Source organism: Nanorana parkeri, unplaced genomic scaffold (assembly GCF_000935625.1).
Source record: "Nanorana parkeri isolate BGI_ZX_2015 unplaced genomic scaffold, ASM93562v1 scaffold13, whole genome shotgun sequence".
Classification (NCBI taxonomy): Eukaryota; Metazoa; Chordata; class Amphibia; order Anura; family Dicroglossidae; genus Nanorana; species Nanorana parkeri.
In genome coordinates this window covers 557,284-572,101 of record NW_017306281.1, presented here as the reverse complement: position 1 = coordinate 572,101, position 14,818 = coordinate 557,284, and the positions used below count along the sequence as shown (strand labels likewise).

The following is a 14,818-nucleotide window of genomic DNA, read 5'->3' as shown; positions in this document are numbered from 1 at the left end:
CATGTGCAGTGTACTATGTAAAAAAATCTTGCAAGAAATATTTATTGCAAAAAAGACATAGTGGAATTCATAAAGAGCAGACAGAATCTGGACCAGTTGTCTGCGGCAAACCGTCAACTTCTTTCATTTTCAAAGCTTACCTGGACTAACTGAAGAAAGAAGCTGATTGGTTGCCATTAGCAACTGCTCCAGATTCTCTCTGCTCCAGTTTTTATGAATTCCCCCCATAGTGTGGTTGATTTACTAAAGGAAAATAGGCTGTTCACTTTGCAAAAGAGATTTCCCTTAGCCGAATAAATGAGGTGAAGCTCTGCTGACTTCCATCATTCAATCATGTGCAATAAAAACTAACATTTTTTTTCATTCTCCTGGCCCGTGATTGGGTAGTGCTTGCGAAGTGAACTTTCACCACATTCACTAAGCTATAAAATTCTATTACACAGTAAACACTTCCCTTTAGTAAGCCAACCCCAGTACCCTGTTTCCCCTAAAATAAAACCTACCCCGAAAATAAGACCTAGTACTATTTTTGGGAATTGCTAAAATATAAGACCTACCCCGAAAATAAGACCTAGTTGTGACCATTCCCAGGGCCGGTGGTGGCATTAGGGGGAACTTGAAGAGCCACGGGAGAGTATCAGCGGTGCCAATGAAGCCAGCGCTAGAGGAAGCGAGGCGGCAGCGGAGGGAGCAGTGCCGCATAAGGCGATGCTTCTTCTATAGCGCTGGCTCCTGTCACAGGCGGAGTGATATCAAATGCACCCCGCCTGTGAGAAATCTATAGTGAAAGTGCGTTTCGCTCATTCTGGCCAGCGATTGGAAAGGTACGGCTCCCCTGATTGCCCTGATCACCCTATTCTTAACTTGGCCATTTTGGATTATCTAATTTGGATTTGCATTAACTTTGGATTGTTGTACATTAAAAAAAAAAATAAGACCTACCCCGAAAATAAGACCTAGTGTGTTTTTTTGAGCCAAAAAAAATATAAGACAGTGTCTTATTTTCGGGGAAACACGGTATGTATCTTTTGTAATTCAAATCAGGGCTTTAGTTCTGCTTTAAGTTTCTCATCCCAGTGATAAATGATTTTATTTCAACCAACTGACCCTTTCTCACAAATGTGCTTTTAGTTTTTCTATTAGACAAAGGAAGACAATCACATTGTAAGAGAAGCTGATGCATACAAGGGGAAAGCACACCTTGCATCAAAATATAAGGTCTGCTTATCTAGATGCCACCCACTCCTCCATGTAAAATGGTTAAGAAAAGCATTAAAAATCTAAAACATTTAAAAAATGTAAAAAATATATGCTTTAGACCTAGCTTCCAGCGGGCTCACATAGGTGAGGGTGATGTCACTGGGCTTCTTCCCGTGGTATTTAGGATCCTCTGCTTTCCTAATATTCCATAGTGAGGCCTAGTGATTCAGTGGCAACATTTTGATGCAAGGTTTGTTTTAAGAATGAAACGGAAACTATAATGGTGTGAAGTCAATATTTTAATTTGTAAGCTCTTAAAGTATATGTATAGCCCAAACTTTTTCTTTTGGTTTTGAATACAATAGTAAAGGGTTAAACCCTTGTGAGTTTATTTTTTGCTGTCTGTCTCCCTTCACTTCCTGTCCCAGAGACCTATCCGGAAGTGAGAGGAAATTTCTAAAAAGTGAGGGGAAATCCCCTCTTATACCATTGTCATTAGAAAAGGTGTCCCTATTGAAAGAATCATCCTTTCGTTTGTTTTAGAGACAACTCTAAAACTTTGGATTCTGTCTCCAGTCACAGTGGTCACCAGGACAAATAGTGTATATCTTCCCGGTGGGGACAAATACAACAATTAAGACTTAGCAGGGGTTCTAATCCTTCCCCTCTCTATCCGAACCCAAAATAAATTTTGCCTTTACAAACTTTAAACATACTGCACAATCTTTCTTTGACAAATAACAAATAACAGTGTACATAAATGAAAACTGATTCCTAGAGCAGTTTGGGTTTTCTTCAATGAGAATGGACTTTACATCTACGGCTGTTTGCCTCTCTGACTCCTGTTGAAACCTTGTGGAGCCGGGGGGGGCAGGGGGAGTGTGCGTGTGTATATTTTAGCTTGAACTCTTGAGCTCTATAAACAGGACTCTGGAGTGCTCAACCACAAATCTGCAATATTTTTTATATGCCTGGCCTGAAACAATTGATATCTTTTTTTTTTTAATCTCCTGGCCATAATTAATAATTAAAGGACATTTGTACAAAACTACTATATGCTCCCTTTAATGTGAAATTAAGCGTAATGTCACAAAACATACGCAGTGAGTCAGCAACATTAACATGTTCCAAGAACGCTTAAAAAAATCCTTACAAAAGACACATAACTTCGGAATTAGTAAGCATGGTGTTATTTAAGTTGGTATCAGTAATAATAGGTTGTTGTTAAAGGAGAACTATGGGGTCAGGGCTTTTCCCCATAGTTCTCCTTAGGGTAATGGGAGGACAAAAACTAGCATCCTCCCGTTACCCTAAGCTCAGTATACCGCGAGCTGCAGCTCGCAGTATACTGAGACGCCGCAGCCGGAGCGGATCCCTACTTTGATGTCGAGATCCGCCCAGCTGCGTGAGTGACAGCTGGCTCTGCCTAGCTAGAGGCATAGCCAGCTGTACCCGCCCCCTTCCCCGTCCGTTCCGCCAGTCAGCGCTGGCGGATCGGAGCGGGGAGGGGGGAATCCAGCCCCTCCCCTGTCACGGCAGAGAGCCGTGACAGGATCGACAGGTGAGCGAATGGCGGTATGTGTTCGCTCACCTCCCGATCTTTATGATGATTTTCATATCATCATAAAGAAAGGATTGAGATCTGACTTGTTTCAAGTAAAAACTCCCCCTTTAAAGCAACTATGCTGCTAAACTAAAATGTAAACAAAAGTAGCCTATAAAAGACCGGTAATAATATTTGGCAGTCTGGCCGCCTGTGCACGTGCGCTGAATACTTAAAAATGGCATGGACAGGAAATGGAGTTTAACACCCCGGTCTTCAAGTGGTTAAAGCAGCTAAAGTGAGGAAGAGCGAGAAAATGTCAAAAACACCATTTTGGCATGCTACAACATATTTGTTGTAGAGCATAGAAACTTAAATGTTATTTGATAGTTATACAAAATATTATATGACTTTAGCAAACCTGGATTTTTACTTTAAATAAAAATTGACCAAAAAGTAATCTAAAAGTAATTTCTAGACATCATTTTGGTTTTTTTTTCAGATCCAATAACTGTGTTCTTGATTTTGGGCCAGATTTAAAGGGTCAATATAACCAAAACATATTTGTTTATGGTACACACAGGAGAGTTAAAGAGAATTTGAACTCTGGAAGCTGTGCCCAAACAAAAGTTAGGCAGAGGGCAAATGGCTAGTCACTTGTGTTGCCTCCTGATCTGACTTACCAAGCTTTGTTCTGTACTGTGCGTCCGTGTGAAGGTGGCCATCATGGTAGAGGCAGGGCTTTGCCTCCTCATGTCAGAGTGACATCACTAAATCTTACTGCAAATCTTCTGAGATCAAGGGCTCATTTCAACAGGTTAGCTTTGGTGGTTGTGTTTTGTGTTCATATGCATTGCATTTTGGCATCCCATTGATTTTAGGCACCAAAACAGACCAAAAATCAGATAATCACCATTTTTTTCTGATGCAGTGTACCACAATGCATGGTAGTGCGTTGCCATATGTGGCAGTGTCCACACATTCGCCTCAGAGGTGCATTGACCTTGTGCACTGGGGTGCCATTGAAAATGAATGGCACTGTGACTGACAGGTGCAAATGGACCTCTAACAATAGGAGGTTTTCGATCTTGCACTGCAGATATACAGCTACTAGGCTGTAGGCACAGGGGTCAAATACCAGGAAGTGCACTTATACCGGTATGTTTCAGCAGGAATTCTAGATAAAAGGTGTGCTTAGGCACAATAAACATTTGTAGGTGATCCCTATAACATGGCAAATCACTTCTTGAGTTCCGGTCCACTTTAAATCACGCTTACTCATGCCCTCGAGGTTTTCGCCATGGCAAAAATAAGGACCCCACATTCCCTGTTGTATTTCAAATGTATAGTATATTGAATACAGCACCCCTGTTTTCAATGTGTGTAATACAAAGATTGTAACCACTTTAATTCATGTAACTATTTATGGTCCTCATGGCCTTCTGTATTATTTGCTGAAATCCTTTACATTATTATAACTTATTTTAACTTATTAGTATTATGATTAATATTATTATCATAACTATGTTATGTGACAGCCCCTTCCCCTTTATTAGAATTTGATGCAAAATCAGACATAGAACAATTACTTGATAGAAAATGAATGTGTACAGTGTTGCACAATACTCTTTTTGTAGTTGTTGCCAATTTTCTCTGACATACCACCCTTTGATGCCTTTTTTTTATTTTTTTGCAAAGAACACTCACAGTGTGCTCTATGTAGATCTGCTGGGTTATATATTGATATGAACAGATGATATATTTCACAGGTATTGTTTGATGAGCGTCAAGGGCTGTTTCACTGATTTTCATATTGACTTTGGAGGGACATCCGTATGGTACCATGTTTTTCGAGGTGGAAAGGCAAGTGCATTTTTTTAATGGGTCATTATAATGATGCACACATGGAGATAGAGAATGTTTATGTATCCATTTAAAGTGATTTTTTTTTTAATCCATTCATGCCTCTTGGAGTGTGTTTAGTAGTCAATGTGATAACGTTTCAATATAATTTTATTTTTTAGAATATATCTTACATTCAAGGAAGTTCAAAATTTATAGCCTAAATGGCCCTTTTTTATACTCTGCACCATATATTTAAAATCCAAGATGTCACTTATTCTGATTGCTGTTTGATCGATGACTCTGCATATTTGAAAGCATATAACACCAAGAACTGAACCTATTAGCATTCCATTGGATGTTATTAGCACCTCTGTGATTAGAATAGAAAGCCACCACAATTCCCCATTCAGAATGGGTAGTTCATTCACTTCTATGGCCAGCACTAATATATACAAAGTTAAAATTAGGTACCAACTCCGGAGAGGACTGGATTGCTGCCCGGTTGTGGGCGGAAAAGCTTCTTCTGAGATCTGACTTTTATTTCTTAATTTGCAGAGGAGAAGCTCTTTAAAGCATATTATTGGCCCTTGAAGTTATTTTCAGGTCATACAGTGTTAAAGTGTATGTAAACCCTCACAATGAACTTCTCCTACTTGATACCCTTTAGTCTGGTGAATATATACTTAGAAGCATTTTCTTATATATGTTTGATAAGTGCAAAAAAAAAATCTGAATTTATTTTTGTCAGAAATTCATAACTGTCCTGTGTCCTCTGCATATGTACTGTGTTCTGTGCATATATACTGTGACTTCTCAAAAAAGTCAGTTTAGCCCTCTTAATTCTCTTAATTGTTATAGTGGACTACAAAATCATTCAACTTTATGTTGTAGAGATCTGAGAGTGGGAGTGGTTGAGTAACTTGGCAAAAGACAGTGGGTATGACTGACACCACAAAAATGCTATCTGTTGCCGGCCTACAGCATGTCTTAAAGGAGAACTATGGGGTCAGTGCTTTTCCCCATAGTTCTCCCCAGGGTCACGGGAGGACACAAACTAGCGTCCTCCCATGACCCAAAGCTCAGTATACTGAGACCGCCGCAGCCGGGACGGATTCCGACATTACTGTCTGGATCCACCCAGCTGCGTGATTGACAGCTGGCTCTGCCTATGTAGGGGCAGAGCCAGCTGTACCCGCCCTGCCCCCTGTCCGTTCCGCCAGACAGCGCAGGAGGATCGGAGCGGGGGAATCCCTGCAGGGAGCAGGGAGCGACAGTCACGGCTCTCTGCAGGGACAGGATCGAGAAGTGAGCGAGCGACGGTATGTGTTCGCTCACTTCCCAATCACCTCATAGTTCTCCTTTAAGAGCTGTAAGCATTTCTGACACATCAACAGGTATTTTTCTGCACGTGCTGGATCCTAAATGGGATAAAGCATATTTTTCTGTTTTGCCATTCTGTTTTTGACATACGCTTTATGACAATCAGGTAGAATCAGCCATGCATGTTTATAACCGAGTTAAAGAAGAACTCCGGGGGGATGTATTAACCCTTGCAGTGGTGCTACCCCCGCACTGCAAGATTTAAGTGCTTGTTTTTGTCTAGGTTAAAAAAAAGTTATACTCACCCGATGCTTTGAGCTGGCTTGTTCTTAGACCAGTACCTAGAGCCTCTCTCCCCTCGTGTCTGCAGCAGTCTAAGCTCCAGTAAATCATCACGTCTATGCACAGTGTATAGACGTTAGGACGCTGAGGCATATTCCAATGCTGCCGCAGGGGAGTGGACAGGCTGGAGGTAGTGCTGTGATAGCTGGCTGGCTCGGAACTTCGGGTGAGTGTAATGTTGTTATTTTAGCACCTAGACACAAACGAACACTTAACCCTAGCAGTGCTGGGGTAGCCACTTCCTGGAGTCCTTCTTTAACTAGCATTGAAATCTAGGCCTCTTAAAATAGTCAGCAGAATATGCAAGACTACCCAGTATATCACCACTAAAGGCTCTTTTTACTTGGGTGGGATTTCTTCATTTCACTAGCCTCCCATAATCTGTTCAGTTACAAGTTGAATAAAAGGTCACTTTGAAGTCAGTACGTTCATAATATTCTAATTGCAGCAAATTTCTTTTAGATAAACTAACTCAGATAATCAAACTTTCAGATATTGAACAAATAGCAGTAAACTGAAAAACATAGGTATTTGTCACCCAACATACTGTACTCAATATATTATCTTAAAGTGACACTACGCTCAGGAGATAAATCTTAAAAATACATTCTAGTACCTCAACTATTAACAAAAATGTATCTTATTTGTGTAGCACTCAACTGTAGATCCTCAAATCATCTCTGAATGGGTGCTGACACTGTCCTTCCTTCTGCAGGGTGGCTGCTTTTGTTCCCTGTGGTCCCTGTGTGTGTTATAAAGTAGCCACTGCTCCAAGCCCAAGGTTTACCTCCTGAGTTTAGTATCACTTTAAGACCCCGTTCAAACCGGGGGCGGTTCGGCCGACATGACCGTTGGGGACCGTTCATGCGACTGCGTGGGTCCACGCGATCCAAACTGCTCCCTGCACTATTTTTGCCGCGCTGATCAGTGCAGTTTCCATACAGCTTTCAATGGAACCGCGCTGGTCAGCGTGGTTTTGGGCGTTTTTAATTGCTTTTCAGCTCTGAAACGCAATTAAAAACTCCCAAAACCTTCCTTTTTGAGATCAGCGCGGTAAGCGCACTGATCCGCAACCGCCCTGGTGTTAATGGGCTCTAAAGTAAATCTAACACTAAAGCAGACCATAAGCCATTGCAGTCCAGCTACTGAAAATCCTAGTTGACTGGCTTTCATGCTGATCCATTAGGTTTAACAATTTCTGAGTCACAAGGGTTGATATACAAAAGACAAATGGGCTATTCGCTTTGCAATATAATTTTCCCCCAGCTTAGTATAAATAATGAAGATTCATTCTGCAAAAAAATACCCAATAGTGTGCAAAGAAAAAAAAAAAAGAACCAGTATCTTTGCTTGCACATGATTGGATGATGGAGATCAGTTAAGCTTCACCTCATTCACTAAACTAAGTGATAATTCCCCTGCAAAGTGATGAGCCTATTTGCCTTTAGTAAGTCAAGCCCTCTGACTCAGAGCGAGTATGCAGCAAGTGTAGTTAAAACTCCTAATTTGCTTATTTGGTATTGGTTAGTGACTTGGTATTGAGGAACAGGATGACTGCCAGGCAATTTCCAGATCTCAGTTTTGTACCACCAGGACCTTTGTGGTGTCTGTGTTTTCACATGCACTGTACTATCTACCAACACTGCTGCAATGCAGCATCAATGGTCTCTAGTTCAGTACTCACAAACTACATGCAATTTATTGCTGTTTATCATGTTAATTTAATTCCAAAATGAGGCCACATGCACTTCCAGTCCCAAGATTATATTAACTAGTTCCCTCTAGCCAAGGCATGGGCAACTTCTGCCCTCCAGCTGTTGTGGAACTACAAGTCCCATGCAAGACTGACAGTTACAGGCATGACTCCCAGAAGCAGAGGCATGTTGGGATTTGTAGTTAAAGCACAGCTGCAGGTCCGGAGTTGCTCACCCCTGTTCTAGCCACTACCACTGTTCCACTTATCAAATTGGCTGAGTAGCGATCACCGTGAGCTTAAGAAACGCACCTGTTTCATGGGCTTGTTACACTTTGGGAAACACTGATTTGACTGTGAGGGGTAATCCTATTTTCCATTTTCACAGATGTATTCACATAACATTTTTTATTTCTCCTGCAGGTATTTTGGTTGATTCCTCCCACTGTGTATAACTTGCAGCTTTATGAGGAATGGCTTTTATCAGGGAAACAAACTGACATATTCTTAGGAGACAGATCACAGGGTTGTCAGAGGATTGAACTGAAGCAAGGACACACCTTCTTTATCCCATCAGGTAACAGCAATGTTTAGGGATAATTGCAGAGAATAACAGAATTGTTATGAGCACATTCAGTACAGTACACTAAAATACAGTAAAACAGTACAGATGGCTATGAGGTTGTGCAAAGTTTAATGGCCCATAACAATAAAGATGCCCATACACCTGCCGATCATCGTACGATAATCGCGGGTGATCCCGCAATCGTACGATAATCAGCAGGTTTATGGGCAGTGTGCGACCACTTGTACTGTACGGTCGGACGACTTTCGTCTTCCAAGCACTCTGGAAAATCGTACGATTTTTGGTCGGGTTGGTGGCGTGCTCGGAAGACGAATGCCGCACGGGCCGGTGTGCTCGGAAGACGAATGCCGCACGGGCCGGTGTGCTCAAGCTCACACTGCCCGCTCAGCACTGCAATCATCTAAAGCCCTCCCCTCAGCGGGGAGGGCTTACGATGATCGCAAGTACGATTTGCCTGTCCAAGATGGGCAGATCGTATGGAATTTTAATCACCTTACAACCATCGCACAGCGAAAGTCGTGCGATGGTTGTAAGGTGTATGGGCAGCTTTAGATACATGTGAAGTGAAGCCACTAGGTCTGAATAGTAGGGTCACTATGGGTTACTGCACTGATCTCCTTTCCCCTTTGCTTGCTCACTAAACCTGTAAGCATAGTACAGGCTTTGGGGTACCCAGACAAGAGAGGCCAGTTGTTTTCAACTGGATCAGTCAACAGTCTCATCTGAGCTGGCTGGCCAATCTTGGGAAGAAACTGCAGTCAATTTCATCGACTTTTCAAGCTACCTGTAATCGAAAATATTTTGCAAGTAATCACCATAAACAAGCAATCCACTATCCACAAGTTCAATCAACAACCAATGGTCCATTTTGTAGTCCAATCTGAACACTTCGACTAAATACTAACACTTTCCGGTATCACAGTCACATGCATGGTCGATCAGTTGTGTTAAAGGAGAACTATGAGGTGAGGGAAAATCACTCATCCTCATAGTTCGAGCCGACGTGTGACAATGAAACTCAATAGATCGGGAAGTGAGCGAACACATACCGTCCCTTGCTCACTTCTCGATCATCTCCCTGCAGAGAGCCGTGACCGTCAGTCAGGGCTCCCTGCAGGAATCCCCCCCCCTTCCCTCTCCGATCCTCCAGCGCTGACTGGAGGAACGGAGAGGGGAGTGGGCGGGGGGGCACAGGAGGCTCTGCCTATAGATAGGCAGAGCCAGCTGTCAATCACGCAGCTGGGTGGATCCAGACAGTACTGTCGGGATCCGTCCCGGCTGCGGCGGTCTCAGTATACCGCGAGCTGTAGCTTGCGATATATACTGAGCTTTGGGTCATGGGAGGGCGCTAGTATATTTCCTCCCGTGACCCTTAAGAGAACAATGGAGAAAAACACTTACCCCATAGTTCTCTTTTAATGCATTCAGAGATAGTTAGTGAGTTAATGATACAACCACAGACGCTTGCAGTACTGGCCTACCCTGGGAACATGAGCAATCAGACAAGGTTTCTTAAAACGGATATTATAGGGTAACTGTTGTCTCCGATCTACATGCAGGTTTAATCTTGTATGGGTTTAAGGCAAATTAGTCATTTGAAGCCTGGACTGAGTGATAACCACATACCGCTCAAATAGGGTACCACTCTTTTTTTTAATATATTCTTGTATTATTCTGTGTGATAGTGGAGCAGAAAAAAATCCTGTAGATTTACTTTGATTGTTTTTTTTTCCATCTGGCTACCATTTTTTTCTATAAAATTTATTAAAACAAATGGCATTTTTCTTGCAGTGGAAAGTATGTGCTCATATGTGCTATGAATCCTAAAAAGTCTACAGAATAAACAATTCTGCATATGTATCCCCATAAAGAAAACCAGACTTGTGTTATTGCATATGATATTAAATCTGGAGTACTATGTGGATGGTTACAAAAGATCTTCTCGTGTTTGTTTTATCATCATACATGAATAATTATGGGTAATGTCCTATACTACTTGTAAATGGTAAGACTGGTATGTCATTACATTTAGTCATAGCATGGATTTGTGTTTTAACACATGGTGAAGTGTTTCCCGTAGTAAACAGTCAGTTAACAAAAGGCGAAAGTTGCAACTTTTTTCATTTTCTTTAATGCGGATTTAACAATTCCATTTGTGTATGCACAGGACTGGACAATTCCCAGTAGCCATCTCATCTGCACACACCTTTTAGAATCCTTGAGTTGTTTTCAAAGGCAAAACTCCAGGTAGTGCCACAGCTTTCTGTTCCTTCCCACCTCTAACATGTTGCTATTTGCCCATAACTGTGATACGTGGGAGGGACATATGTATGCTGTCACTATTAGGCACAAAAAGTTAGTCTCCATTCACATATAGCGTTTGTGTTTCCCGGTGGCTTACCTTGCGGAAGACTGCATGGCACAAAAATGCTCAGATCTTTACATCTGCAGGGATTCCGCTCGTTTTTGGCTTTTACTATAGCCGCGAATGTGCGGAATCCGCCTCTGAAATCGTGCTTGGCCTATTTTAGGATGGTTTTGTACTGCGCTGACCCCGTAATAGTCTGAACAATGCATGTTTCTATGTTTAGAGTGGTTCCGCGTGTATTCGTAGGGCCGAATACATGTGGAAAACCGCTCATGTGTGAATGGAGCCTTAAGAGGAATGGATTGACTGTTTCTCAGTCAACCAATAGGCAAACAAACTGAATGTGAATATAAAGGTTTTGATGGCCATGTTTAATGTAACAATTTTTAAAAACATGATTTTCCTCTTAAAGTATACCAACAAGGGCAGAGATACACTATATTGCCAAAAGTATTGGGACGCCTGCCTTTACATGCACATGAACTTTAATGGCATTCCAGTCTTAGTCCGTAGGGTTCAGTATTGAGTTGGCCCACCCTTTGCAGCTATAACAGCTTCAACTCTTCTGGGAAGGCGTCCACAAGGTTTAGGAGTGTGTCTATGGGAATGTTTGACCATTCTTCCAGAAGCACATTTGTGAGGTCAGGTACTGATGTTGGATGAGAAGGCCGGGCTCGCAGTCTCCACTCTAATTCATCCCAAAGGTGTTCTATGAGGTTGAGGTCAGGACTCTGTGCAGACCAGTCAAGTTCCTCCACCCCAAACTCACTTATCCATGTCTTTATGGACCTTGCTTTGTGCACTGGTGGGCAGTCATGTTGGAACAGGAAGGGGCCATCCCCAAACTGTTCCCACAAAGTTGGGAGCATGAAATTGTCCAAAATGTCTTGGCATGCTGATGCCTTAAGAGTTCCCTTCACTGGAACTAAGGGGCCAAGCCCAACCCCTGAAAAACACCCCCACACCATAATGCCCCCTCCATCAAACTTTACACTTGGCACAATGCAGTCAGGCAAGTACCGTTCTCCTGGCAAACGCCAAACCCAGACATGTCCATCAGATTGCCAGACAGAGAAGCGTGATTCGTCACTACAGAGAACATATATCTACTTCTCTAGAGTCCAGCGTTGGCGTGCTTTACACCACTGCATCCGACGCTTTGCATTGCACTTGGTGATGTAAGGCTTGGATGCAACTGCTCGGCTAAGGAAACCCATTCCGTGAAGCTTTCTACGCACTGTTGTTGTGTCAATCTGAAGGCCACACGAAGTTTGGAGGTCTGTAGCTATTGACTCTGCAGACCGTTGGCGATTTCTGCAAACAGTGTGCTTCAGCATGCGCTGACCCCGCTCTGTTATTTTACGTGGCCTACCACTTTGTGGCTGAGTTGCTGTTGTTCCCAGGTTCTTCCACTTTGTTATAATACCACTAACAGATGACTGTGGAATATTTAGTAGCAAGGAAATTTCAGACGCCTGAATCCAATGATTTGGAGGGGCGTCCCAATACTTTTGGCAATATAGAGTAGGTTCACCTGGTCAGAAATTTGTGTTCAGTGGTGAGTTCTACTTGAAACTACTGTTTGGAACAATCTGACCAATAACTCGGAAAACAAATTACACATTTGCTACTTCAGAAGTGCTGGTTTGAAGGCTATCATCTATTAAACCTAGTCACAGTTGGTTGTAGTAAAGAGTGCTATGTACAACTAGGCAGTATGTTGCTGAAGTGATGAACCTCATTGCCTCACATCTTATGACAACAATTGAAAATGGCATATTTCAGCAAGATAATATCCAACAAAAAGGAGACAGTTTACTGGCTTAATATTGTTTTTTTTATTGAACATGCCTGGGATATTGTTGGTATAGCCATTTTTGCAGGTAAGCATCAAGCCCAAAATATTGCGGAACTAAAGTATCCGCCCAAGTGATACAAGCCTGGAATAACATTTCTTATCAAGTCAACAGATCAAAGGCTAGTTCACACCAGATGTAGTTGTGATGCAATTTGGCAGCTGCATCAAAATCGCTTCACAATGCTTTTCAATGGTATTTCTGGTGCTCTGTTTACACCAGTGCAGTCAGTTCTGATGCAGTCAGAAAACATCCTGCTTGCCACATTTTAGCTGCACCTGTTTGCAACGCAATGCATCTAAGCGCATCAAAAAATGCATGCGAACGCACTGGACTACACCTGAAAGACCATCATAAGCTCAAGGAAAGTGGTAAAAATGCAGCAAAATGCATTGCACTGCAGCTACGCAGAGGCACACAGTTCTGATGCAGTTATGGTGTAAACCAGTGACGTGCAGTACGTTCCATGCTGGGTGAGGCGGTGCCCCAGCCCTGCACCCTGTCTGCTGACACCCCGCCCCCCAACTTGGTAAGCAAGCTTTGTGTGGAGGAGGGAGGAGACAGGGAGGAACCTCCCTGTCCCTCCCTTGCTCGTCAGTGGTGAGGCATTAAGATCGATGTCCCCAGTGTTTTTTTTTTCTTTTTATGATTGGACAGCTTGGACCAATGGCGTTTTGCCATTGGTCCAAACCATCCACAGAGCTCAAGTCTCTAACACAGATTAGAGGCTGTTGCAGCTCTTGCCTCACTATGTTAGGTTACACAAGCAGTGGGGAAGCCTGCTACTGTGTAACCTAACTTAGCTGTCAAAAGCTGGATGCAGCACCGCCTGTAATTACCAGGCAGCTCTCCGTACATAACAGGTTATATCTGTAAAAAATAAGTCAAGGCTTTCCCTGCTGTGTAACCTGTTACAAGACGCTCTGAATGGAGAAAAATCGGTCAGCTTCAGACTAAGGATGGGCTAGGGCGTGTTCGCAGCTCCATGTTCCGTTCCCGCCAAGAAGCTGGCAGCGCCAATCACACGATGTGGGAGGGTCACGATGCATAAATGTATCCTAACTGCAGCAGAGAACAATCACGTCTTTTATCCTGCCAGACAAGACTTTGCTATTTGGCAGAGCTGTGTGCATGTCAGGAAAGGATGGACAGAAATACAAATCCTTTGGCAGGTATAACACCATACAGGTGTGTATTTATCTGTTTGCCTGGAGTTCAACTTTAAGGAATACAGTGGTGTCACCTCCCCGCCCAAAGCCTTCTGGCTAAACAGCCAGGAAATAGAAACAAGTTTTCAGGTGGTGGGGGTCCTCTCCGCACACCTTACAGCAGTCCTGGCCAAATAAGAACGGTGGTGCTCGCAATGACTATCACGGATGGCACCGTGCAAAATACGAAGTAAAAGAAACAGGTCACCAGCACTCGTTTAGAATAAATATGTCCTTTTTTAATGGACAATTGTGTCACTACAATCAACAGAGCCGACATTTCGGGGCCGCACAGGGTCCCTTCTTCAAAGCAGTAAAATTGTGACAGAGTAATGGTAAGTAACTCTGTCCCAATTTTACTGCCGTGAAGAAGGGACCCTGTGCGGCCCTGAAATGTCGGCTCTGTTGATTGTAGTGACACAATTGTCCATTAAAAAATGACATATTTATTCTAAACGAGTGCTGGTGACCTGTTTCTTTTACTTAGGAAATAGAAACACACTTTAAGGATGGTTCATAGCACAGCGCACTCAGTTATGTGTGTTGAGGTACTTTGCGTTACACAGCCTATTCAAAATGAATGGGCTGTAACACCTCAACACACAGAAATTCAGTGCATGCTGCATTTTTCTGCTCTGCAACGAAGGCATGCATTGTGGTTGGACTGTGTTGCAGTGTGTGCTGGTGGTGCATTGGTTTCCCATTAAAAATGAATGGCAATACAACGCAAAAACGTGTGCTTGGTACATTGCTGTGTGCCCATTAACACACTGCGTTGACGCACTGCATTAAGCAACCTATTCAAAATGCATGTGCTGCAACTCGCCTCAACGTGTGAACAAAATAGGTACTTTGCG

The 14,818-nt window shown here is 42.8% G+C and overlaps 1 protein-coding gene across 3 annotated transcripts in view; it reads left to right on the top strand.

Moving 5' to 3' along the window:
* Positions 1 to 14,818, top strand: part of KDM2B (lysine demethylase 2B) — a 117,633-nt gene that overhangs the window by 26,169 nt on the left and 76,646 nt on the right. For 2 of the 3 annotated variants that reach the window (XM_018557470.1, XM_018557479.1), the window contains 2 exons: positions 4,513 to 4,606; positions 8,367 to 8,520. In XM_018557470.1, the coding sequence (XP_018412972.1) occupies positions 4,513 to 4,606; positions 8,367 to 8,520 (248 nt within the window). Of the gene's footprint in view, positions 1 to 4,507; positions 4,607 to 8,366; positions 8,521 to 14,818 lie in introns of those variants that run through there. The other variant, XM_018557486.1, reaches the window with a different exon arrangement.